The sequence below is a fragment of the Cololabis saira genome, chromosome 17 (genome assembly GCF_033807715.1).
Source record: "Cololabis saira isolate AMF1-May2022 chromosome 17, fColSai1.1, whole genome shotgun sequence".
NCBI classification, from domain to species: Eukaryota; Metazoa; Chordata; class Actinopteri; order Beloniformes; family Belonidae; genus Cololabis; species Cololabis saira.
Genome location: NC_084603.1, coordinates 9,897,552 through 9,922,886, shown reverse-complemented (window position 1 = coordinate 9,922,886; position 25,335 = coordinate 9,897,552). Strand labels below are relative to the sequence as shown.

General features: G+C 38.1%; 1 protein-coding gene across 1 annotated transcript in view; it reads left to right on the top strand.

Moving 5' to 3' along the window:
• Positions 1 to 25,335, top strand: part of lyst (lysosomal trafficking regulator) — an 85,796-nt gene that overhangs the window by 1,304 nt on the left and 59,157 nt on the right. Inside the window, 3 exon segments of the mRNA XM_061745876.1 lie at positions 17,930 to 18,021; positions 22,421 to 22,619; positions 25,211 to 25,301. Of these exon segments, the coding sequence (XP_061601860.1) occupies positions 17,930 to 18,021; positions 22,421 to 22,619; positions 25,211 to 25,301 (382 nt within the window).

The following is a 25,335-nucleotide window of genomic DNA, read 5'->3' as shown; positions in this document are numbered from 1 at the left end:
AAACGTCATCAACCAGAATTTATCGTTTTTACCGCGAGATAACAAATTCTTACCGTGGGGAATTTATTTGACGGTATATCGTGAACGGTAAAATATCGCCCATTCCTACTGTCAATCACTTACACACTACAATTACGTGCTCTTTATTTACCTTTTTTGACACTGAAATGCTGTGGACATTCCTATGTATGTAATTCCTATAATAGAGCTTAAATGAAAACACAAAGGGGAATTAAAGCACATTCATTTATTTTAAATATTTTCAGTTTATATACAAATTGATTGTCTTTAAGTGAAACATTTTCTTTAACTTTGTCATTTTCACTCATGTGGGTCTCTGGCACCCATTTTTATATATATTTACATGAAGTCTTCGCTTTTCTGGCAGAAATGCTTTCCCCTTCGTTACATCCATCCATCTGATTTGTCGTTCCGAGTTTGTTCCCGTTGTCGCCACTAACCTCGCGAGAACTGCCTTCCCGGCTACAGCAAGAGGCAGATCTCGCGAGATTAGTGACAATTCAGTTTGTAGAGGCACAATAATCCTTTTTAAAAATTATTATATTATAAAAAGTTAAATTTACGGGAAAATACTAATACGGGAGGACGGCGGGAAAGAGGGGTAAAATACGGCCAAAACGGGAGACTTGACAGGTATGCGACAGATGGGTCTTAAATATAGGTATCTATTCATAATGATTTGTTTAATTAATTATCTTGCACTTGTAAAACTAGTCATTCTGAGTATTTAACAACTGAATCATTAAGAACCATTACATGATTAGTTGTACAGTAATCTTGGTTTAAACCAACTTCAGGGGGTCCCAAGATGACCCTTTTTGGAGTGAGACATGTAACTCGTGTGCAGCATTACCAGTCAGTGCAGAGAAGGCAGCAGATGATGATTGATCATTATTAACGTGACATAACTCACTTTCATTTCTGCGTCAGTATGTGGCAGGACTTGGGGGTGGTTTAAAAATCTCTGTCAGACCACTGCAACTCTTTTCATCCCCCTCCTTCTGTCAGAGAATCAACAGAAGCCAGATCACGAGATTTAGATTAGGAGCAGACTGCGGGGCCTTAGACTGATCTGTCTCTTTCTCACTCTTTTTTTCTTTCTTTTTTTACACACACATGCACGCCTGGGTGATCTTATTTAGCTATTATGTTAGCCTATTACTTTTGATTCATCATCTACATTTTGTCCTCTAAAGCCAGACCTATGTTTTCTAAAGGTGCTGAGAGAGCCTGTGGGGTTCCTTCCCTTTATGTCGCGTAGGGATATTATGAAAGTATAATTTCCTGCATCTGGGTCATATCTGTAATGGTGTAACATAGTTTACTGCCTTTGTTATTTACCTTTCTATATGAATTATGAGATCAGCTCTATAATTAGTTCTGTTTTTTTTTCTCAGTTGCCATAGTGATAACACCTTTCATTTCTATTAATGGCAACTTTCTGTCACTTTTGTGTCAGTAGCTCCTTCGGGACAACTGTGTTTGCCCCTCCACCTGTCAACTTCACTGCAATCAAAGTGTTGTGTGTATTTGTGTGTACGAGATGCTCAAAGACGGTTTAGTGAGCACCGCTAATAAAGTACCTTTCCTCTTGACTGAAGCTGACGGGGGACACTGACAGCTGGTATCACTCACATGGCTGCCGTTGCATTACATCCAAAGATGCCTTCTTTAAAAAAAAAACAAAACAAGAGCATACTTTTTATTTGTTCCATCTCAGCCAAATTGTGTCTTTGATTTAAGGCAGACAGAATTTAGTTAAAACGTGACAAAAACATCATGGGGATTCAGATTATTTTGGAAAACTTAGCCTATACTGAACCGGCAGTTCAGTGTGTCAACATTCCCTGTGTGAACATGAGGCTTATGCAAAAAGCCGGTCGATAAGGACATAAAGGAATGGTAAAGACACAAACCTAAAGACTGCTGTTACTGTTCAGCAGCCTGGTAGCGGAAGGAATAAAATGATTTAGATATCTTTTTTTCCTATGCTTATTTGCACTACCCTGTAACTTGCAAAGTCACCACACAGAACATGGTCCGATCTGTTACAATTTCCTTTTGCTTTTTGGATCACTTGTTCTTCCAAAGTCCTTTCACTAATCTTAGAGTAGACTTTAGCAATGGTCGTTTGTCCTCCTCAGGCAATCAAATAAAGGAAAAACTTAAGAGTTTCTGCAAAAGTCTTTGTTGCCCTCGCTTGGCAATCGATTTGTATTTGCATCACACTTGAGTTGAGTGTTTTTAAAAACAAGGAAGTTATCATTGCACCATTTAACAAAAACGGCTAAGACACAGCCATGATCCGATTCAGAGCCTTAAAAGAGTCAAGGAGATGTTGTAATCAGATAACAAGAAGGTTGCCCTGTTCCTGCAGCGTTCTTCATACTTGATAAATAGAAGAGGTGAAGGAACGCAGCCCGAGGAGAGCCAGGGTTTGAACTGATAGCTTGAGACATGTGTCCATCATGGAGACCTGCTGAGATCTGTCAGTTAGGAAACTTAAAAGCAGCCGTCTCTTATCAGCTTACATAGAGCAAGACAAACACTGCTCAATTAAATACAATGCTGCATCTTATTAAAAGCTAAAGAAAATCAGCAAAGGAAAAGTTTAAGATGAACATTTGGTTTTATCATGGTGTTTATGGATGTTGGTTGACCTTTGCATGTTTAATACCCATACCAGCTTGATAAGGAAACTCCAATAGCTTTGGTCTGCCATTTATTCAGGAAACAACTTTATCTTTCAAAAAAGATAAATGCAGAAGGGTTGTGCATGTTATTTTTGGAACAGATGTTGTGGTTGGCTTTTTCTTTACGTCTGGTTGCATGTGAGAACGTCTGATAAAGTGCTGCTGAGGTGATCCATCCAGAAACGCAACATGTGTCCAGAGGTGGCAGCAGCATGTCTGATATTCATTTGCTCCACTAGCTGTGACACGTTCCTCTGTTATTGCAGTATTATTCTCACTATTATTCTCAGGACTCTTAGTAATTGCTTAGCTTTTGACAACAGAAAGACTCTGTCCTTTTGGTCTGCGTCTGACTGTGATGACACTTAACCAGTGAAATGTGAAGCGCCAACGGATACCCTTTGATGAGAAAGCATGAAGAAGCTGGGTTCAAATAGCAGTATCGTAGCCGATTCCTACTTCTCTTCTCGCTTGCCTTATCTGTTTTTCTCATTTGTTATCTGATTATAAATTTTTCCGTCTTTTCACACACTCTTCAAGGCTTTTTTCTTAATCTGACCGGTGCAACACCCCCATGGTTTCCTTTTGTTTCATCATTGTCAGCAGATTTTATTTTTCTCTGGAAAGTGGAAATCTCCTGAAAGAGGATATACTTTCTTTTGACTAAGAATTTCCTCATTAAGTTGGGTGTTGCTGCCTTGTTTACAAAGGAAAGTAGTGATTCAGCTTTCCATGTGACCTTCTTTTTAAATCACAAATAACATATGAAGTTCTCTCCATCTTCAATCATTTCTTTTATTGAATTTTTAGCTTCCAACTGAGTTAAGCAAGTTAAGCAGAAATGTACAGTATGTTTTTCCTTCACATCACAGAAAAGTAGGTGGTCAAGATGATGAAAAAAAAAACAAACGAGCAGTGTTCTCTGCTTTGAGATGCTGAGGTCGTGTCTGAGCAGGCTGGCAGATCCCAGACCAGCTCAGCTAACGGAGTCAGATCTGCTCTTACTCTCTGAACTAAACTGAGAAGAAGAGTTATCACAAATGCACTGCAGATGTTAAATAATTAAGTCACCTTCCAGCTTTGGAGTAAGTTATCAATATTATAAGATTTTGCAGCTTTTGCAGGAATAATATCCTGTCAACACGATGAGGGGGCTGTTGAGGGAAGGAAAGAGTTGGTTAAATCAAGGTGTTTGCAAGTGAAAGTTTGTAAAACTCACTTCACAGAGCGTCCTGTTGAATACGCAGTGTGTAACCTTGGAAGTGCATGCACATAGAGGTGTGTAACAAGCGTGGAAACATTTTTTTTATTTTGGGCCTTTCCGTGAACCGAGCATAAATCAGATTTATTGAACTGGTGTGCAGTTAGTTGTTCAGATTTGTTCCTCACAAAGTTAATCAAGTCAGAACAGTTATGTCAACGGCACGATTGGCTTATCGGAGGCTAAATGCATCAAATAGCCTTTAATACCATTATAACACTGCAGTATGAGGAGCTGGCTCTGCTTTCATTTGCTTTAAATGCTTTCTTATTGCAGCACAAATCACTAATATGAGACTCGTCTCATATATTGATGGAAAACAGTTAAAGGGGGAAACATCACTGTTCAGTGCAACATAGATAAACATTGTTTCATCACACCTCTAGTGTAGCAGGCTTATTCACAGCCTCTCTTTTCATTCTTTGCAAATTCATCCTTTTAGGAGACAAATCCGCAGTATATTTGTCTTCCACTTCAGTGTTTATTTGCCCAAGGCATGCTGGCACCAGAGTATCAGTGAATAGCTGTTTCATTCTCTCTGTATCTTAAAAAGCAGAGCCAATTTGGCAGAACGGTTTCACGGGCACGAGCCAGGCAGCAGCCCAGGTTTATGGTGTCTGTTGATTTGTTCAGTTTCAATATGAGAAAACAGGATGTTTCAAAAGACCAAGGTGACATGTTGCGTCACTTCTGCCTTTATGTTTGGTACTCACAAGCTCCGTTTAAACGATCTAACCCCTGGATGACTCACTTTTAGTCAGCCAGAGTCATTAACAGGCTGAGATTACTGCAATATGTGGTTGGGTTGAGGTGAGGTGAGGGGTTTGCATGAAAACGGATGCAAGTGGAATCATCTCGTGAGTTCATTGCGTGGTTATTCCATCACTTGTCCTTTTTTTGTTGTAACATAAAGGATTATTTATTGAACAGTCTATCTTAACTTCTGACAGTAGATTAATTTTCGTGAGAATGGTTAATGTGGTGATGACATTTTTTATTTAGGAAAAACCCTGATCACACATTGCAGGTCATTTCTTTCATGCTCTGATCTCTGCTACAGTTTTGATGTGAAGTAATGATTCCTTGTCTAAAGAATATTAAACTTATCGAGCAAAGCATACGGCAAGATGTTGTGAATACTTATGAGTATCTTAACAAGTAGTTTGTGTTGTTTTTGATTAATCTTAGTTTAAAATGTGCATCATAGTAAATTGTTTTGATATAAATACCTAGCTTTAATTCTTATTTTGAAAATTTTCTGCATGATTACGCCTTAGTTGTGAATGTTGTTTTGCATTTTTACAGAAAGAATATAAACTTTCCAACATTCAGGTCAGTTGTAATTTGCAAATTGTCACAATATACGGTAGCTTTGATATGCCCAACTGTTAACAACTGCGTGGGTCTCAGTGTGCACTTCTCTAAAGGGTCTTACCCTTAAATGTCATATAGTCATTGCGAGTTTCATTTTTCATTTTCATCGTAAAAAAAGGATAAAACCAAACAGCAAACCCAATTCTTTTTAAAAGTGGTGTACAAGATAAGATAAGCCTTTATTGACCCCATAAGGGGAAATGTGTGTGTTAGCTTAAGAGTAAAAGACAGAAGAGTAAGCAGACAAAGATAATATTATGAGATAATAAACAATACTACATACAATGGTAGCTGGTATTTATGTACATATGTATTCATGTATATCTGATAATCAGTTTTCACTTAAAACTAGTTTAATCAGCTCCGCTTCTTTTATTTGTCCCTGAATAAGTTTACTATTGCAGAATAAAAATACATCTCAGGCATAAAATGAACAATAACTTAGTAACAAGTGCTGTCAGGCGATTAAAAAAATTAATCTAATTCGGTTTGTCATTTTTGTGTCCAGTTGGTCAAACAATGGAGCAGCCTTTGTGGTTCTGGACCCACGCTGGTTTAAGAGTCCCCATGGATCTCCTTCTCTCCCCAGTTACTCATCTTGCAAATATAGGGTCTGCGTTTGATGTCCTGCTGCTGCTGTTACTCTCATCAGCTTATTTCATAACAATAATTAAAAAATAAATAAGTTGCGTGAATATTGAAGTGGCATTGCAGCAGTGGAGGGAGCTGCGGGACTTTAGTTTAGAAGGTTTTTAGTTGAGTGGGATTTATTTTTTCTTTACAGACTATCATTAAACTTTGCTCGTCTCTGGTTTATGTTTTTGGTGTTTACCATAAGATGTACAGTAATGCCTGCACATTGCAAAAGAGGAAGATTGTGGTCTAAGCTTAGCCTAAGGTTAGTTATATTAAACTAAGAAGCTCAGTTGACTTGCATTTATTTATTTTTTTAAACTTTATTTGTATACGTTGGCATGGTTTCCTCTAGTTAAGTTATGCGGTTGCTATATCAAAACAAGCATGTCTTTGTGCAGTTGTCAGGCGAGCTCTCTGGCCCGGACATCCACGCCATGTAAACACTTCATGACAACACATTCGCTAAGTTATATAAATCCTGTTTTCCTCAATTTGTTCCCTTATTGTCAGGTGAATTCCAATGGAAAGGTTGATAAGGGCATGAACGTTGTAAACGTTCAAATTTCCAACCATATACTGGATTATTTGGAAGTTACTATACTTAAAAATGTGAAATGGCCATATTTTTAAGTTTACCAGCTTGTTTGTTGCTTTTAACATAATACTTACGTTGTTTAAGTAGTTGTGGGTCATTGTCTTGCTGTAGAAGCACCATCTGATCTCACCTATTTGCAGAGGTGTCAAAAGTATTCACATTCATTACTCAGGTAGAAGTATAAATACTCCTGAGGTTTAAAAAGTTTAAAAATACTCCTGTAGAAGTTGAAGTATCAACTCAAGTTTTTTACTCAAGTAAAAGTATAAAAGTACTGGTTTCAAAACTACTTAAAGTATAAAAGTAAAAGTAATGTAAGGGGGAAAAAGCCATTAAGGACAAAAGCCATTGAAAATGATTGCATCTTAGTATAATGCAAATATATTAAAGAACCATATATGTGTGCTATTGAGCATTAACATGTGTTTCAGAGAGCAGAAGATATGATGACTAGTTGCCTATAAGTATTGTAATGGTGCAAAAAGTCAAAAAGTCCGAGGCATGTTATCATTTATCCTAACCTTTATTGGAATGTACATCCAAGTTTAGTTTTCAGGAATCTGAGGGAACGGATGTAAGAACAAAACTGGACAAGAACATCTGAAACAACCACAACCAAATTCACTCTATCTTAATTTAACTGGATAGCTTTTTTTTTTAAAGGCTGAAATGAAATAGAGTAACGAGGCTGTTTTTAGGAGCTAGGAGTAAAAAGTACAGATAATTGCGTGAAAATGTAAGGAGTAAAAGTAAAAAGTCGTCTGAAAAATAATTACTCCAGTGAAGTATAGATAACCAAAATTTCTACTTAAGTAAGGTAACAAAGTATTCGTACTTCGTTACTTGACACCTCTGCCTATTTGATGGTGCCTCCAGTAGCTGAGGGGTTCAAAATAGACATGTTGGATTTATTTATCTGAAATGCTTTGTGACATCTCACTCAGTGGAGGTGAAAAGTAGAAACGCTCACAAGCAAACAAGTGAAAGCTATTGCACCAAAGGCCGGGCAGAGGAGGAAGAAACTATTCTTTGAGCTTATGGATTTCCTGCAAATTGTTCCCTTTTTGCTGAGACCATCGTGACTAAGCTCTTTGCATCTTAAGGGGAATTCAAGTCTCATGGATGTCGATGTGTAAATTGTGCTCTCAAGTCCTGATCATCATGTCTTGTGATCATCACATTATCTTTCAACATAGCTGGTGATCATTTTAATCCCGCACATTTTGACCTGCATCACCACCAGTGAGCCACGACAATGTTCATCATAGTGGAAGTTACTTTTCTTAAACTCGTAGGAAAACGGCGTGGCTTTTTTCACAGCTACATTTGTTGTTCCGCCAGTAGTTTCAGCCTAACTCTGAACTCGCTCCGTCCACAGGGCCGATCCAGACGATTGGCTGGACGGATGAATAATTCATTTCTCTTGTTCCAGGGTGAGTCAGGTCTAAGCCGTTGCCCTGCTGCAGCCTTTTCCCCATCCAGCAGCGTGTTACTGAGAGAGGTGTCTAGTAAAAACATATTGCCAGGCCAACAGAGGAGGCAAAGTTCAAATGTGGGTGTTTTGGTTCTAATAATAACCAACACAGGGATACATGTCATATGATCTTATAATGAAAACAATGAGGAAGAGGGAAAGACGTTCTTATTTCCAGCTAAATAAACCATGCACTTGCCTGACATTTTGTGTGTTTTGATTGGCTGGACGGATGAATAATTCATTTCGATTTTGCTCTCTGACTCAGCATGTAAGGAAATGTGGAAAACGAAGTACTCCTCATGATGCTCATCACCCAAACATCAAATTAGATTAGCAAGGGCCTTTAACCGGAAGGAAAAATAAACTTGCATCTTCTTTTTCTATTTCAGCAGAATGGGATCACAGCAAATCTACTTCTTCTGCCAAGTTGTAGTCCACCTAATTACCCAGAGAAAGCTTTAGAGGCACGTCTGGGTGACTCAGCCTTGAGGCTCCCATGACTTGGTCTCCCATGATCGCTACGCATGATCAAGACACAGGGCTTGGCCTGTGTAGTGGAGCATTAACGGAAAGTTAGGGTATTAGTTTGCGAACACGCATTCTTCTCACGGCAAGTGAGGAGCTTGTTTCTGATCCTGAGATGAATCTATGGACTGCATCTGATCTGAAATATGTTTATCATATAATTCTTGAACTTCCACCTCAACTGTTAATCAGAGAAAAATGGAGGGGAAAAATATCACCAAACTGCGTACTGAAATTTATATAAACTTGTTATAAAATGAGTAGAACACGCTGCTCTTGTCTGCATCAGAAATTATCCAAAACATGAAGGTCACCACATGTCTTTTTGTTTGCAGAAATATGTTCAGCGAGCTGTTGTGAGCTGTTAGTTTTCCTCCCAAGCTGTACTGTTTTTGTATTGGCAGCCTCTGCATCATCAGATCACGCTGGCTGGCTGGTGCCGAGTGCATTTTAATATTGGATTAGAGCCCCAGAGAGAGAGAGAGAGAGAGAGAAAGAGAGAGAGATAAAAAACAGTTTCTGGTAAGTTGGTGTTATCGTGAACTATTAAGTTTCCTTCTCTCATTTCAGGAGTACAAACACAACATAGGTACACAGATAAAGCAAGGACAAATCAGGTCATTTTAGATTTTGGAGATTCATTTAACTCCAACATTGCCTTGGGGCTTATTTATTCAACTAATAACGGTTCTCGTAACCCTGCAGCTTTCATCTCCTGCCAGTCACTATCCCCTGTTTATCTCTGCTCTCATCTGCTGCCATATTTATTTATTTCTCCTTCTTTGTTCTTGTCAGCTTTTATGTTGTTCCCCTGTCCTATCCTGTGTCTCTCATCATCCATTCATTTCTTTTTCTCCCCCTTTCCTGTTTCCTGCATATGGCAGTCCCGCCCCTGATGCATTGTGACCTGTTCCCACCCAACAGTCCCGCCACTGCTTGAGTGGGTTGTTGTCCCAGCTGTTGAAGTGTTCCCATCTCTGCCCCCCTGAGCCTGGTGAGTGCGGTCAACTCTGCACCTTCTAAGATAATAAGACCATCGTTGGGTAGACCTTTTGTGTTTGTTTGTTTTATGGAAAAGAAAAAGCTTGCTTTGACAGTTGTGACACAGGAACGACCCAAAAGAGCTCGACTTAGTCCGTTTAGCCAAAGCTACATTAGCGGAAGAGGAGAAAAGTTTAGATTCAATGAAGACAGCGAACGCAACAAACACTCCACCTGCAAACTATAAATGGGACAATATTAAACTCTTAAACGCTTAAAGGGGAACTATTATGGCATTTAATGTATATTTCAAACAGGCCTTGAATGTCTTAAAAACAATCAAAAGCTTGTTTTTTCTACATAAATCAGAAATTCAACCTCTGGGCCATGTCTTTATTTTTACCGCTTCTAACCTCCTTCTCTATGAGGGATTCTGCGGGGCGGGGGGGCTATGATAATGAGGCTCTGTGCTGATTGGCTGCCTGAATGACGTGTAGCAGGGGAGGGCACAAAGCCTCGCTCCGGGCTGAAGAGCAGCGGCTGCGCACACTATTAAAGAGATGTGAGCGAGCGTCAGCAACAAAATAAATTCCATTGCTTTATTTTCTATTGGACTGTCCTAACTGGCCGCGAGTTTAACGGTTTCAGTGTGGACAGAGAGCGTCCGATGTCACGCAGCTCGACGCGATAGTCGGACGCTCGCATGCAGTTACACGGTGTAAACTGATCTTAAGCCTGAATTACGGTTCTGCGTTAAATCAACGTGTACCCTACCGTAAATCAGCCTTTAGTTCCCTGAAGAGGGAACGGATCACCTCGTCTTCACACTAATTCACACAGGAAGATTTAATTGAATTCTAAACAGGTACACCACAGTTATTTACTCCGATTCCTCATCATTTCATTTCTTATGTTACAAGACAAATGAATCATGTTAACTGTAAAGAAATCACAACACTGAATTTTCACAAATGTCAACTTTATTGTTAAAAAAAATAAAATAACATAAGTTGTATATAAATAACATGCAGGTTTGGGATGAACTGGGCAGAAGAGTGAAAGAAGAGCAGCCTGCAAGTGTCACTGTCTAGAGTTGGGAAGAACTTTCTGAAGAATATTTAATTCCTATTGTGGAAAGATTGTCAAAGATTGTGCTCAGCTGTTGTCTCTGCCAAAGGTGGCCACTTTGATGAATCAAAAGTTGAGAATACATATCAGGTTGGAAATTGATTCCTAGATTAATATTTTATTTTTCAAAGTCAGTTGTTTTGATCATATGTACGGAAGAGTATAAGGGCCACTGACGTAAAAAAAAAAAAAAACAATTCTGAGAAAAAAGTAATGACTTTAATGAGATTAAAGTCAGAGTTCTGACTTTAATGAGATTAAAATCCTAATTATGACTTTAATCCTATTAAAGTCAGAATTATACATATGCTTTATTTCTGAGTACAATGATCAATGCATACATTTCAGTAAACCACTAGAAAATTTGGGTTGTTCTAAAACCTTTGACCAGTAGTGTCCTTTTAAAAACTCTGTTCCCTATTTTAATAGTTTACACTCTCAGCCTTCATGTTAATATTTTACCCTGTTTGCACTCGACTGATATTACTTAGGAGCCTGTAGTAGTTTAACAATTATAAACCAGCGTCTGTCTTTCATGCAGTCGGTTTGTAAAGTCAGTTTTTCTTAAATTTAACACAAGTCATTTTTTGTTTTGCCGGGTTTATCGCAGTGGAGAAGTTTGCCTGAACATCCTTGGAGCTATGCTTTCTGGGGAAATTTCCCATTATGAACTCTTCAAAGGCAAATGGGCCGGAATATGATCAATTAAATTGACGCATATGGAAGGAAACAATCAAAGAACTCTGTTTCCATCGCTAAGACGAGGGTTACCAGGGCAGCACCCTGGAGCCAGGGGCTTATTGGCGATCAAACGGTGGCTGGGTGTTTTACCCATGCAGCGTGAACTAGCCACATAGGTTCACCCTCCTGCTGGCTCGCCACCTGCAGGAGGGACCATGTGATTTGGGAAGCAGCCTTGGCGTGCTGATCCTTGGCTTCTGAAACTGGCGCTCGGGACATGGAACGTCACCTCTTAGTTAGCTGTAGCACAGACTGTGAGCTGTCAGACTAGCATTCATGTTAAACCTGGTGAAAAATAGACATATTTTCTTTACTAAATGCTGCTATGGAAGGCCTCGTCTCATTGTTGCTCTTTTGATGATTCTGGACTTGCTTGTTTTCATGTTTCTCTATGTATGAATACATACTGATGACCGTGGCCCTGACATCCACCACAGCTGCCACAATTCTGCTGAAAGAAAAAGAAAAGAAGGACTCCCACTCAGCAGTTGCTGAGATATGTATTTGTGTGGGATACAATTATCCATAACCTCACACTTTACTGAAATGTGGTAGGTAGTATATAGTGGAATTTTTATTTCACGGATTAGGGGCATGACACATTCCCATTTGGTTTGATATCACAGACGTCTGCAGTTATTTCAAGTTGCCATATGTTTCCAGGTAGTGCTACTCCCATGTGAACGAGGCATTTGTTGATGATGCAGATCAAAGTAATGTGAAATAAAAAATAATAAAACATAAAAGAGAATCTGTAGTGGTTAAAATGCATTTCGTTCGTTCGTTCGTTTTTATTTATTTCGAACATGTATATAAAAAAAAAAAACAAGAAAAAAGATTGGAGAAACAAATACAGGTGGGCATTCCGCCACATAAAGAAAAAAAAACACATCAAAAAACATATTTCAGTTACATGTTCGAAAAGGAGTGGGAGGAAGTATAAACTTATTTAATCCCACCCCCTTTCCACAACTAAACATAAATTATATGCCTGTATTTACGCTTTATACTATACACTAATTTGTATAAATAAATAAATATCTATCATTTTTACAAAAATAACCTGTTTAATACCAAATGTAAGCTCTATCATAAATATAATATAACTATGATATAAATATACTATGACTATGATATATAAATATAACTATGATATAAATATAATACGTATATCTATACAAACATACAAAGACAACATGACGAAATAGCAAAACACACACAGCTGGTGATCTTTAAACACAGTCTTCATTTTTATACCTCAAATAAACTATGTCTTTATATTTCTTTTTAAATTGTTTTATGTTTGTACATTCTTTTAACTCCACATTCAAATCATTCCACAGTTTGATTCCACAAACTGATACACAAAAACTTATTTTTGTTGTACACACAAATAAAGATTTGAAGTTTAGGTTTCTCCTTAAATTATAACCCCCTTCCCTCCCAATGAATAATTTCTGAATGTTATCCGGTAGCGAATTATATTTTGCTTTAAACATTACTTGTGCAGATTGAAATGCCACTAAATCCATAAGTTTTATTACTTTAGACTGTAAGAATAGTGAGTTAGTGTGATCTCGATATCCAGCCTTATGAATGTATCGTATTGCTCTCTTTTGAAGTACGAGAAATTAGTGTAACCTGGTTTTATAGTTATTGCCCCAAATTTCTGCACAGTAAGTAAAATATGGAAGAACTAGTGAGCAGTAAAGAATATGAAGGGCCCTGTAATCCAAAACCTGTTTTGCTCTGTTAAGTACTGCAATGCTCTTTGAAACTTTGTTTTGTACATACTCAATATGAGATTTCCAGCTAATTTGATCATCCATTATTACTCCAAGAAATCTGATTTCATTCACTGTTTCAATATCACTGCCATCCAATTCAACTTTTATTTGCATATCACTTCTCCGATTACCTTGCGATAAAGTATGATAATATTGAACATCTATTGACTTTTTTTGGGGCAAATGTGATGCTTAAATGCAGTTTTTCCACCAGAATTCATTATGTGCGATGTACATTTAGAATTTGATGACACAGACCAATTTTTAAGTATATAGTTATTTTTGTAACGTCTTATTTATTTATTTTTAGACTATCTAGTAGTGTATATAAAATTCTTTTGGAAGTACCTTGAGGAAAAACTAGAATCAAGGTGCTAGATTAGCTAATCTGGGTAATCAGGCGCCCCACAGAGACTAGTCCAATGCTGCACATCTTACTCTCTCTGATCCAGTTTCCTGTCTAGTTACTGATAATAAAAGCCATTAGAGCTACAAAATCTTAAAAACAAACAAAGAAAAAAAGACTTTTTGATTGAAAATTGTGATTTAGTTAAATTTATCAACGTTAAAAGTTAATCACAAGTGACAACTTTAAACAGTATAACTAAACCAATAATACACAAACAGTTGTACTTTTTTACACATTTATAAAACTCTTAATAATTGTTCTCAATGCAAGCTGGAAGAAGTAACTGAATTTCCTTAATTCATACAAGCTCCTTAAGCACTCCCTGAGCCAGAGAACTGTGCCCTCTTGCTTCATGACCATTAGGCTACCATTGAAACACACACCTGCCTGAATGACTGCAGGCCAGTAGCACTCCTGTCATTATGAAGTGCTTTGATGCTGACACACATTCAGAGCAGCATACCAGACACACTGGACCCCTGCAGTACGTCTGCTGGCCCAACAGGTCCGCCTTAGATGCCTTTGACGCTACCCTGCACGTCTCCCTCTCACATCTGGAGAATAAAGACTCCAACATCCGGATGCTCTTTACTGACTACAGCTCAGTGTTCAGCTGGGACTCCACTAGGGCTGGGGATCGATTCAAATGTCAAGAATCGATTCGATTCCGATTCTTAAGATTCAGAATCGATTATCAAGATTTGATTCGATTCCGATATTGAGTTGGGTTAGTGTTATTTAAACAGTTTTTTGAGCTGTTGCATGAATTATATGACTGTAGTTATGCAAAATATTACTACTAGTATTATATTGAGATTAAACAGCAAGTATTGGCAGCTAATGATGCTGTAAGAACCAATCAGCTCCCAGAATGCTGATAGAACTGCTTTCAGAAACATCATGTGGGTGAGAATTACCAAACAGATCCAGGGCAGCAAACAGAGACGGATGAAATCGGTTTTATTTTTTCCCACATTCCGATTTTATTTGTTCCATTTTCGGTCGATTTTGGTTTTTCAATTTTTGAGCATTTGGTTTTAAGCATTTTTTACAAATGTAACCCCAAGACAGTATATAAAGTAATGAAATATAGACAATTTATGCAATTATTACCTAACACTTTAATGTTTTCATACGGCAAAAACATGGCACCAGTTTTTCTCGTGTCCAACAAAACATTCCTTTTTTGGGGATAAACAAAAACATAACCAAAAGTTGTAATGTAATGATGAAAAAAAAAATGCATAAATAGATAAAAGAAAAAAAAATCAATCTTTAGACATACAGTATGAATCAAATTCATTCCTTTTTAGGAATTAATATGAGAATCGATTTAGAATTGGGAAATTGATTTTTTCAACACAGGCCTACACTCCACCCCATCCTCTGTGACTGGCTCCAGGACTTTGTGGCTGGCAGGACTCAGACCATCAGGATATGGAGCAGGACTTCAGCTAGCATCCTCACAAACATTGGCCCACTGCAGGGGTGTGGCCTCAGTCCAATCCTCTACACCCTGCTCACTCACGACTGTGTGGCTTCCCACAAAGACAACATCAGCCTGAAGTTTGTGGATGACACTGCCGTGATGGGATGCATCCCTGGCGGGGACCAAGGCGCCTACGGGAGGGAGGTGGCCACTCTGGTGACATGGTGTGAGGAAAACCGCCTCCCCCTCGACACGGACAAGACCAAGGAGATGCTAGTGGACATGAGGAAGGAGAGGAGGCCTTATCAGCCACTGCTCATCCGGGGGCAGGAAGTGGCCAGGGTGAGCAGGTTTAAATATCTGGGGGTCCAGATCAGCAAAGACCTCAGCTGAGCTCAGCAGCGTCTGTACTTCCGGAGAAAGCTGAGGAAGTGAAGTAAAGCGCAGGGACCACCAGACTCGGAAACTCCTTTCCGTCTGCTATCAGTGCTCGACAGCTGACAGGAGTCTGTAACAACGACTGCACTGCTGCACCGCTCCACCGACTGTTTACATTTCTTCTTTTTTTTTTCAGAGGCAACATTGACATTGTTTGCTGTCTATTTGCACTTTAATATTCAAAAATTGCACTTGCATCTTACTGTTTATTCCTCTGACAGTACATTGCACATTTATGTTTATACTGTAGCTTTCCTTCTACGTTACTTATTCATAGTCTATTTTGTTTATTTTTTATTCCCTTTTTTGCATGCTGTGCCAACTTTTGATTTTCTTTTATTAAATTACTTTATTTGTACTTGATACTCAGGGATTCAATGTGGACAGCGAAGTAAGAATTTAATTGTATAAGGAAATCTGTTTCCTTACTGTACATATGACAATAATCGCTTTGAATCATTGAATCACCTTTGGGATCACATATTCCAGCATGCATTGTGGCCGATTGTTTGAGTTGAAATTTACAGCTTTTAGTTTATTATTTCTTTAATGTGTGATTAATGTCCTGTCTCATGTTGTGTCCTTATGTACTGTCCTGTGTAATTGTAATTTGTATTTGTGTTTTGTTGTAATGTAAAGCGTCTTTGAGTGCCCTGAAAAGCGCTATATAAATAAAATGTATTATTATTATTATTATTATTATTTAAGAATTTAGGTGTGATTTCAGTGATTCTGCTCCATGTAGACTCGGGGAGAATGAAAGCACATTTTTACAGCTCACCAAGAGCCAGGCTTAAACTTAAACTGGGCCTCTTCCCCAGAAAATCTGGGGCCAGATGCAGAAACGATGTGTTCACATAAACACCATTCATGAGCCTTTTCCTTCACACAAACTGGCATTTATAAAGGAAGAATGAGACAGAGAATGGGCATACCTCATGCTTTCTTCAGACCATGCATACACACATTCCTAGAGCGTGAGTGTTTGGACATCTCTGATTTTCCGGGAGAGATGACAGTTGGCTCACAAGCCACTTTAGGTATCCAAAGGCTGTTTAAAAACATTCAGCTTTATTCCATCTGTGCATCCGTGGGATGTATGGCCCAGTGTATGGGCAATTTGTTGATCAGTAGCAGATAATGCTCCCTTTCTCCCGGGAAAGGGAGCCTTTTTCCTTTCAGCTGTTCATTTTTGGTTTGTGAATCTACAACTGAGAACACAAAGTTAGGACTGATTTAACTTTCTGTACTTCATTGATGAATGTCTCGCCTTGACATTTGATAAAACAGCTCTTCTTCGCTGTTTCTTTTATGGCTGTTTTAGTTGTGCTGCAAACAATCTTGTTATATGAATAAAATGACTAAACTGAAGTGTCTGTGTCCACTTAAGGTTAATAATGGCAGTTGTCCATCGCTAATGTGAGAGATTTAATAAAAATACTCACATTAATAAAAGTGTATAGAGGCATTCATTCATTTATCAATCATAAAACCATCAAATCATGTAATCTTAGGCTTATATAGTTCAAAGATGAACATATTTTTTCCAGTGAGCAAGCAGGCATGTACAGTAGGCTTGTCCCATTTTCTTATTGATTATATTATCTAAAGGTTTAGATAATCTGTTTAAGTAATCTGATTTAAAAATTCATGCTGAGCCAGTTGGGATCAGTTTAAATGAGGCTGTTAGACGAGACGCTTTTATTCTGATAACGCCTTAGTCTGGTTATGAGTGAGCCATCTAAATGCAGACCTTAATTCATTGTGATACTCCACTTTGTATCGTCCCAAGTGTTTGTAACGTGGTCTGTGCGTGTGGTGTGGTGTGGTGGCTGTTCTCTGGCTGTGTGACCCAGACGCTCAGGTCAGCCTCATGAGTCAGTTTCTGTGAGATCAGTGTTGCTTGACTGTCTCCTTTCAGCGGTGTCAGATTAGCAGAAGCGTAACACTAGCTCCTGTGTGGCGTGAGGGACGGTAGCACGCTGGCTTAGCAGCGCACACGTCCATCAGGAAGGTATTAACACACTACCCTTGATGGCAGAACAAGTAACACAGTTAAGCAAGTCAGGTGGCTTGTCTCTCTGTTAAGTTGGATTGTCAGATGTGATGAGAGATTCCTGCTCTGATGTCTGGCTCTTGTTGCCGCACTCTGACAAGGCTGGTTTTATCTGCACTTTGGGCTTTTTCCCCCAACTGCAGTGTTCTCATATGCTGTTCTTGTATTTCTGATGATAATAACACATCCCTGTTTTGTTGACAGTCCTTTCATAACAGGCATAAACCCTAAAAACATCTGCAGTAATGTCACGATGAGCAGTCATGAGAAAAGGAAATGGTTTTGTGTAGGACATTCTGCATTTCAGTTCCTTTCCAGATTCATAGCGTAATAATCATGTTTCTACTCTTGTTTCTCGTTTTGTGTTTCTCCTCTCAGATCACCCTTCAAAGTCTGGAGAATTTCCTCTGTGTCTTTCACTATGCGCAGCACCACCCTAATGACGGCACCAAAGATGCACTGAAGTTCTGGTAAGGATTCCTCATCGTGTTAATATTTAATATGCCGTTTTCTCTCGCTTGCCAATGTTTGTGTGTCATCACGCTAGCATGAAGATTTGGTGTTACAATAACGGGTCACTAATGGTTTTATTAGCGGCTACCGGCTAATAAGACAATAAACTGGTGTTTGAAATTCCCTGTTCAACATATAGAATAAACAACATGACACATGGGTGGGTCATTAGGACACCTCGGGACCTCATTATTTTATTTTGAGTGGAAATATCATAACATTGAATAGCGATATATCAAAATAAGTAGATGCATTAGCATTTCAAAGCTCTAAGGTGAAATTAGTCAAAGCCCTAAAATAGTTTTCTTTTTCATTCACAAGCCTCAGAATGTTGTTCTTTTAAAGTAACACCTGATGGCTTATTTATATTTCAGAAATGTAGCTACAGATTTAGATTCTTTACTTCAGTACAGGACTGTCTCAGAAAATTAGAATATTGTGATGAAGTTCTTTATTTTCTGTAATGCAATTTAAAAAAAACAAAACTGTCATACATTCTGGATTCATTACAAATCAACTGAAATATTGCAAGCCTTTTATTATTTTAATATTGCTGATTATGGTTTAAAGTTTAAGATTAAGATTCTCATAATATTCAAATTTTTTGAGATATGATATTTGAGTTTTCTTAAGCTGTAAGCCATAATGAGTAATATTAAAATAATAAAAGGCTTGCAATATTTCAGTTGATTTGTAATGAATCCAGAATGTATGACATTTTTGCATTACAGAAAATAAAGACAGTCCTGTATATGGTTGTGCAGTAGATTTGTACATTCAAAGCTTTATGTTGTTTGTTTTAATTAGTGAGAATGATGATAATGTAGAAAGAAGATAACTACAGGAAAGTGGACGTTATGGGAGGAAAACCAGAAAGTAGATCAGTTTTTTAAATCTTAAAGTAATCTGGCTTGTTTTGACACTAGTCTGAGCCCACTGACAAAAAATAACTTCCTCTTGGATTATTTATGCCTAATATTGTTTTCATTTGGAAATGCGTACTACAACTCAGTGAAATCAGCACATTTAAATGAATTATACACGGTAAAAGGAAGTCATCAACATTAAATGATGTTACAGCAAATATACATCACATCTTGTGCTTGCACTCTCTTTCAGTAGAGCCAAATACATCGATCCAGTTGATAAACTTTGTTTATCTCCATCATGACATCATTGCAGCTCCTGACGCTGCACCAGGAGTCTGAGCTGGGCATTGCAGGTTCTACCGTTAGATCAATGGAGCAGCGCTCTCTTGGCCTGTATTTGACTATTATCTAACGCACTACTGCTGCGTACAAGAACAGGGCTGAACACAGTCACTGTAAAAAACTCTGCTTGCCTCACAGTAACTGGCTTTTGGGGAAATAAAAAATTAGTCCTTTGCTGCAGAACAGCGTGTTTTGTGTGGAATCCATTATCTCTGTTTACTAAGTCTGTAATCAGTGTCTTGTGGTAGTGATGAAAGGACGAAGAGGCCAAAGCTGGTGAAGCAATCAGAATGAATAATGGTTTTAATTGTTGACCAGTAGGGACTCTGTTTAGGTTAAAAAAAAGCAAAACAAAACACACACACACACACACACACACACGGACACGGGTATAGGTTGTTTTTATTACATTATCCTTTCTTTTTTTTCTTCCTTTTTGACATTTCCAAGCAGTTCCTTCTGAACTGAAACATGTCAGCTGATAGTTTCAAATACATTGCATCAGATTTGATAACATCTTTACATAATCAGTTTCTGAAGCCCTGCTCAGATTAATTCAAGGTAATGGTGCGTACAATTCATCTTGGATCTAGTTGTGAAGTTGGTTGATGAGGCTTTCCAATCGTTGGACTACCTGTTAACCCTAATTTTTGCCATTGTTGGGAGTAACATTTCATGGCAATGCTCTACTACGCAGTACTTTATAGGCAGAACAGCAACATGTCCACTCTATGGACATAGATAAGAAAGAAGAGTGTTCACAGATGTGAGTAGCAGCTGTGTTGGAATTCCACCTTCAGGGGGCGTTCCAGTTGAGACTTCTGACTTGGAAATACCAACTTCAAAATGCAAAAATATCACAGTACGGGCCTCAGAGACATCAAACACATCAGAACACGGAATGCACCTTTGATTAAAGCTTACATTTTAACTAATGCTTGTGTAATTAATACCTCTCAGCTAAATATGTAAATACAGCACAGTAAGGAGATTAAAACCTTTGTGTGATCTTGTACTACTTTGCGTTGGACTCTGGTCATACTTGCTGATTTAATGTCAAACCCTCTTACAAGTGTGTCTGGCCTGTTTTAGTGCAACATCTGACCTCAATAAGCTCCATTCAGTTGGCCAACATGTCAAACTTGAGCTGAATTGTCATGGTGGGTGTAAATTTAAAAATGTTCCTTGGTGTCACTAAGCATTTTGTCAAAGAAAGGGCCACGCTGTGCAGACATGTTGGAATGCAGAGGACTTTTAGCAATCGTTTCACTTAATAAGTAAGCAAATTAAGATAAACTTTCCATTTTGTTTTCTGTTACGACATTTATTTATCCTGTTACAGTGCCAGTGTAATGCCACTATAGATGTCTTAAGTCACGTTTTGACCTATACATTTGTCATCAGAGCTTATTTAAAGCTTATTTAATCCTACCCTACTACTTATCCTGATGATCAAGTTTTACTTTGTCAGTGTTTTATTATGACGCACTGTTTTCAAATTATTGTAATGTGTGTATATATATGTGTGTGTGTGTGTGTGTGTGTGTGTGTGTGTGTGTGTGTGTATATATATATATATATATATATATATATATATATATATATATATATATACATATATACACACTAAAGAAATGTTCACATTATTCTTTGCAAATCTTTACAGAATTACTCCACTATGTTTTTGTGAGTCAGGCAATCTTGATAATACAGCAAGAGGGATTTGAACTGATGGGGGGGAATATTATTAAATTAAATCAGTATGGGTTTACAATTCAAGACCTTACAAGATCAATTTGTAAAGATTAAAACACCAAAAAGTTCTCGGAAGCATGCGGATTCAAACTTTACCAGAAAAACAAACTAAAACTTGCCTCTATTTACCGTTATCCCTCACAGGCCCTTTTTTTTTTTCTTTTCTTTTCTTTTTTTTTACATTAAAGGAAACTATCAGTTGTTGTAGCGGAGAATACAAAGGCAGCGACTGTGAATGAACGTTACTGACAGAGGTCTTACACGGGGCACTGCGAGCTTGTCAGTATTCCCAAGACCAGTCCCCTCTCGCCATGTGACATCACATGCTTTCATGTGATACGCTGATCTGCTGCGAATCTGGAAAGCTTCCATTTGAAATTCCAATTTAATGGAATTTGCGCTGCGGAACAGAGAATTCAGTCAGCAGTCATGTGAGGAAGTATGCACATCCAGCTAGCAGAACCAGAGTCAAGTTTGGAGCATACACAAGATGTCTGAGAGGAAGCGGCTTGGTCGATTAACATTTGGTAAGATTACGTACATGTGTATGTCATGGTGGACTTATCGGAGTTGTTTTAGCCCTCCTCCTTGTATTGGTAAATTGTACGTAAAGTAGGTGTCGATGAGAAGCATTAAAATAGCAGGAATGATAACTGTTAACGATAACATTTAGTTACTTGGTATCTGATCATTGTTTACTTGAGAAGCCATGTTTAGTTTTATTCTGTAATTAACTGTGTAATTGGGATTGATCTGTAATGTGGTGCGAGGAGGTGACAGGTGTATGTTGTTGCATTGAGATGTACAGCTTATTCTGAGGAGCACATGGCTGTTGCAAACATGACCAGCTTGGAATTGTATTTGAAGCATGCTTGGCGGGAAAAATAGCAATTTTCTGATTTCATTTTCTAGTAACGAAGAAGCAGATTTGAATGTTTGATATGATAATAATTTGCATAATTTGATCACAATTTTATTTCAGGATGCGAGGTGATGATTGTTTGGTCGAGCTTACTGTTTACAACCTTGTTGTGGTATCAGTGTACACTTGGGAGTTGGCTTGAGCTGTTATTCTTTTATTACTCTGCATTTGTGGATGTCGGACTACGACATGGGCTCAGCAGTAACAGGACAACTAATGTGATTAAACCTCTCTTCTGTCACATCAGTTCAATTACGGACAACTTAAGTATTCTTATCATGAAACTACAGATTCCACATTTTTCATTTTTTATTTGCAGCACGACATAAATAAATCCCACAGTTTTTTGAATAAAAGAGGACCTAATAATCCTACCCAGGGTATAAAAGTGTTTAAACACACAGTATGTGTTTACATGAACAATACCATAAGCATCTAATGTGTATTTTTTATTTTAATTTGTTATAGCTCAGATATGAGTGGAGCCAGTAACACACTGGCGAGAGAGTTCCTGACTGATGTACATCAACTATGCAGTGCGGTGGCCCAAAGAGAAGAGGTCCGTGAGGAAGATGAGGAAGAGAGTAGCATGGTGGCACTGGGCGAGTACCTGGTCAGGGGGCGGGGCTTCCTGTTGCTCAGCACCCTGGATGCAATCATTGACCAGGTAAGAACAAAAAACTACTACTTTTGTTATCAGAAGTTCTACAAAGGTTGTCAGAAATGATTCAATCTTAAACTGTTTACATTTCTTTATGATTTCAACTGATATTTGGTCTCAAAGAATCCCAGCTGCTTGACAGACGCACAAAACGGGTGAAAACCCGAGAGGCTGTGCTCACCAACCACCCAAATCCTGCAGTCTCGTATAAATTTCAAATTTGATAACGATAATAAAGATTAAAGTTTGCTTTATTTGTCACTGAGCCAGCGTCCTGACACAGCGAGATTTCACTCCAGTACAACCCACCCAAGAGAACAATAAAAACAAACAAACGACAACATACCTGGGTAGACAGGTGCCTGGCGCCAATCAGCTGAGAAAGGGAATGCTGGGAAAGATAAGATAAAATAAGATAAGATAATCCTTTAATAGTCCCACAGAGGGGAAATTTGCAGTTTACAGCAGCAAAGGGGATAGTGCAAAACAAGAGGCATCAATAGAAATCGTAATAACACAGTAATAATATCAGAGTATGAGGAGGGGAAAAAAACATCTCAGCGCAAAGATAATAACATTGTTTTCTTTTAGCTATATTATAAGATAAGATGGTCCTTTATTGATCCCCAGAAGGGAAATTCAGGATTATGCCAATAGAGATAATTTCAGTAACATTCCTATTACCTTTTAGGTGGCTGTTTTAGTTTCAGATTCAGTTTCATGTTGTATTCATTGTTTTTTTATGCAGCTGTTCAACATCAGCATAGCACCTAATATGTTTTTGAATTAAATTTATTTGTAAAGATTTGGGGTTTAGGTTAGGATTTAATAAATTATTTTATCCGGAGTGAGTCCAGGATATAGTTTGAAAAACATCACCTCTGAGAGTTAAAATGTTTAATGATGAAATGGCTTTTGAATAAAGCATGCAATGCTGATCATGTGAAATTTGCATCATGAAAAGTCCATGAGGCAGTAACAAGGTTAGATAAGAGCTAACAGCCAGTCTGCTACGGTCCATCAAGACTATTGAGTGAACACAAGAATAGCTTGGTGACAATAAATCCAAATGCTATAATTTTCTTCAGGTAAAAGGAAAAATGCCAACCTGTTTGTATAAAATATAGTCATAACACCATGCATTCACATCCTCATGGTCTCACAGTGTTATTCAGTCATCATTCTTTCTCTTTTAATAGGAGCGTTTAACACAGAATGTCAATGCATCCATGTGCAAATGGTTATAACAGCTCCGCCTGTGTGCATCATCTTTGTCTCGGGTGTTATCAAGCCTTTAACGATTGCCATATATTTTATAAATAAAATCCCAGTTTTATATCAGAAGGCCAGTGTTTCAGTTTAGTGGAAAATTTATTTCGAATTGTATTTGTTCCAGTGGGTTTAAAGATCCTTCCTCCTATTTCCCGGGGCTCTTTATTGTAAGATTTATGCGTGTGTATCGAATGTGTTGACTTTGAATGTTGATTTGAAAAGTGCTAAATGTCAGCGTAGAGTTATCTAGTCTTCCATCATGATCTCAAGAAAAAAATGACAAATGCTTAGCTTCATTTTGATAAAAGTCCATGTCATTTTTTGATCAGAAGTGATAAAATTGTGCAGTATTGTGAAAAATGCTTCAGTCACAACTCGTTAGACTACTCTATTCATGACTTACAGTCTTATGAAAAAGTAAGTGCATCTGATGTTCCTCATGCGGTCGTAAAATGAATTAAATGTTACCTTATCTGTCCAAAGGAAGTTTTCAACATGTTTTGCCATTAACTGAGATGCATCTTTGCAAAACTAAGCTATTTTCCACCGTTCTTTTTAGATATACTGTAATAGGCCCTACCCTGATAACCAAACAAACTACTTTTGTGTAATGCTGGTCTAATTAAACTGTTGTTGAAACTGAGACTGAATATCCTAAATGAGCTCTGCCAAGTCTTTGATACAGCTGTTGGGGTTTTTGTAATTTCTCTTGCTCGATCTGACCTTGGGGGGAACTTACCGCTGCGTCCACTGAAACTGAACACTTTCCACTTGTGAAGGGCTCCATCCAAGAGGGAAATCAGAATTTCCCTTCAGGACATCCAGGGTAGAGAAACACATTTTTTAAAGCAAACCTTCGTGAGATCCTGCAAATGTAGTGAGTTCAGGAAATTACAGTTGTTTTGAAACCAGCTGCTTCACTTTCTTTGGCTGTACAATGGGTCAAGGTTGATATATTTTTTTAATTAACACCAGAGGAAGGAATGCCCTAGATACATGAGATCTCAAAGGTCTTGGAAGTGAGTCTGCCATGTAGCTGCTAAGTTGCCCTCCCCTCATATACTGTACACACTGAACTGAGTGATGTTGCATAAAAATAAATAATTTGGAGGGAAAAGTATTAGTAAAATTATCACATTTAGACACTGTGAACATCTTGTTTGAGTGAAACAATGGAAACCCAGACAAATATTTTAATTTTGCATCGAAAGACGAGTATGTCACTTGGTGGGAGTGTCTTGGTGTGACATCAGAGTCTGAACAAAGTGAGAAGTGAGGAGGGGGGGCATTTTTAGTAACCCAGTGTGCTCTGTTCCCGCTAACAGGAGCTGACTTGTCGAGAAGAGCTGCTCACTTTGCTGCTGTCTTTACTCCCTTTGGTCTGGAAGATTCCTGTGCAGGAAGATAAAGCTCCAGGTCAGTGATCAACGTTATTCCTCTATTATTTGAT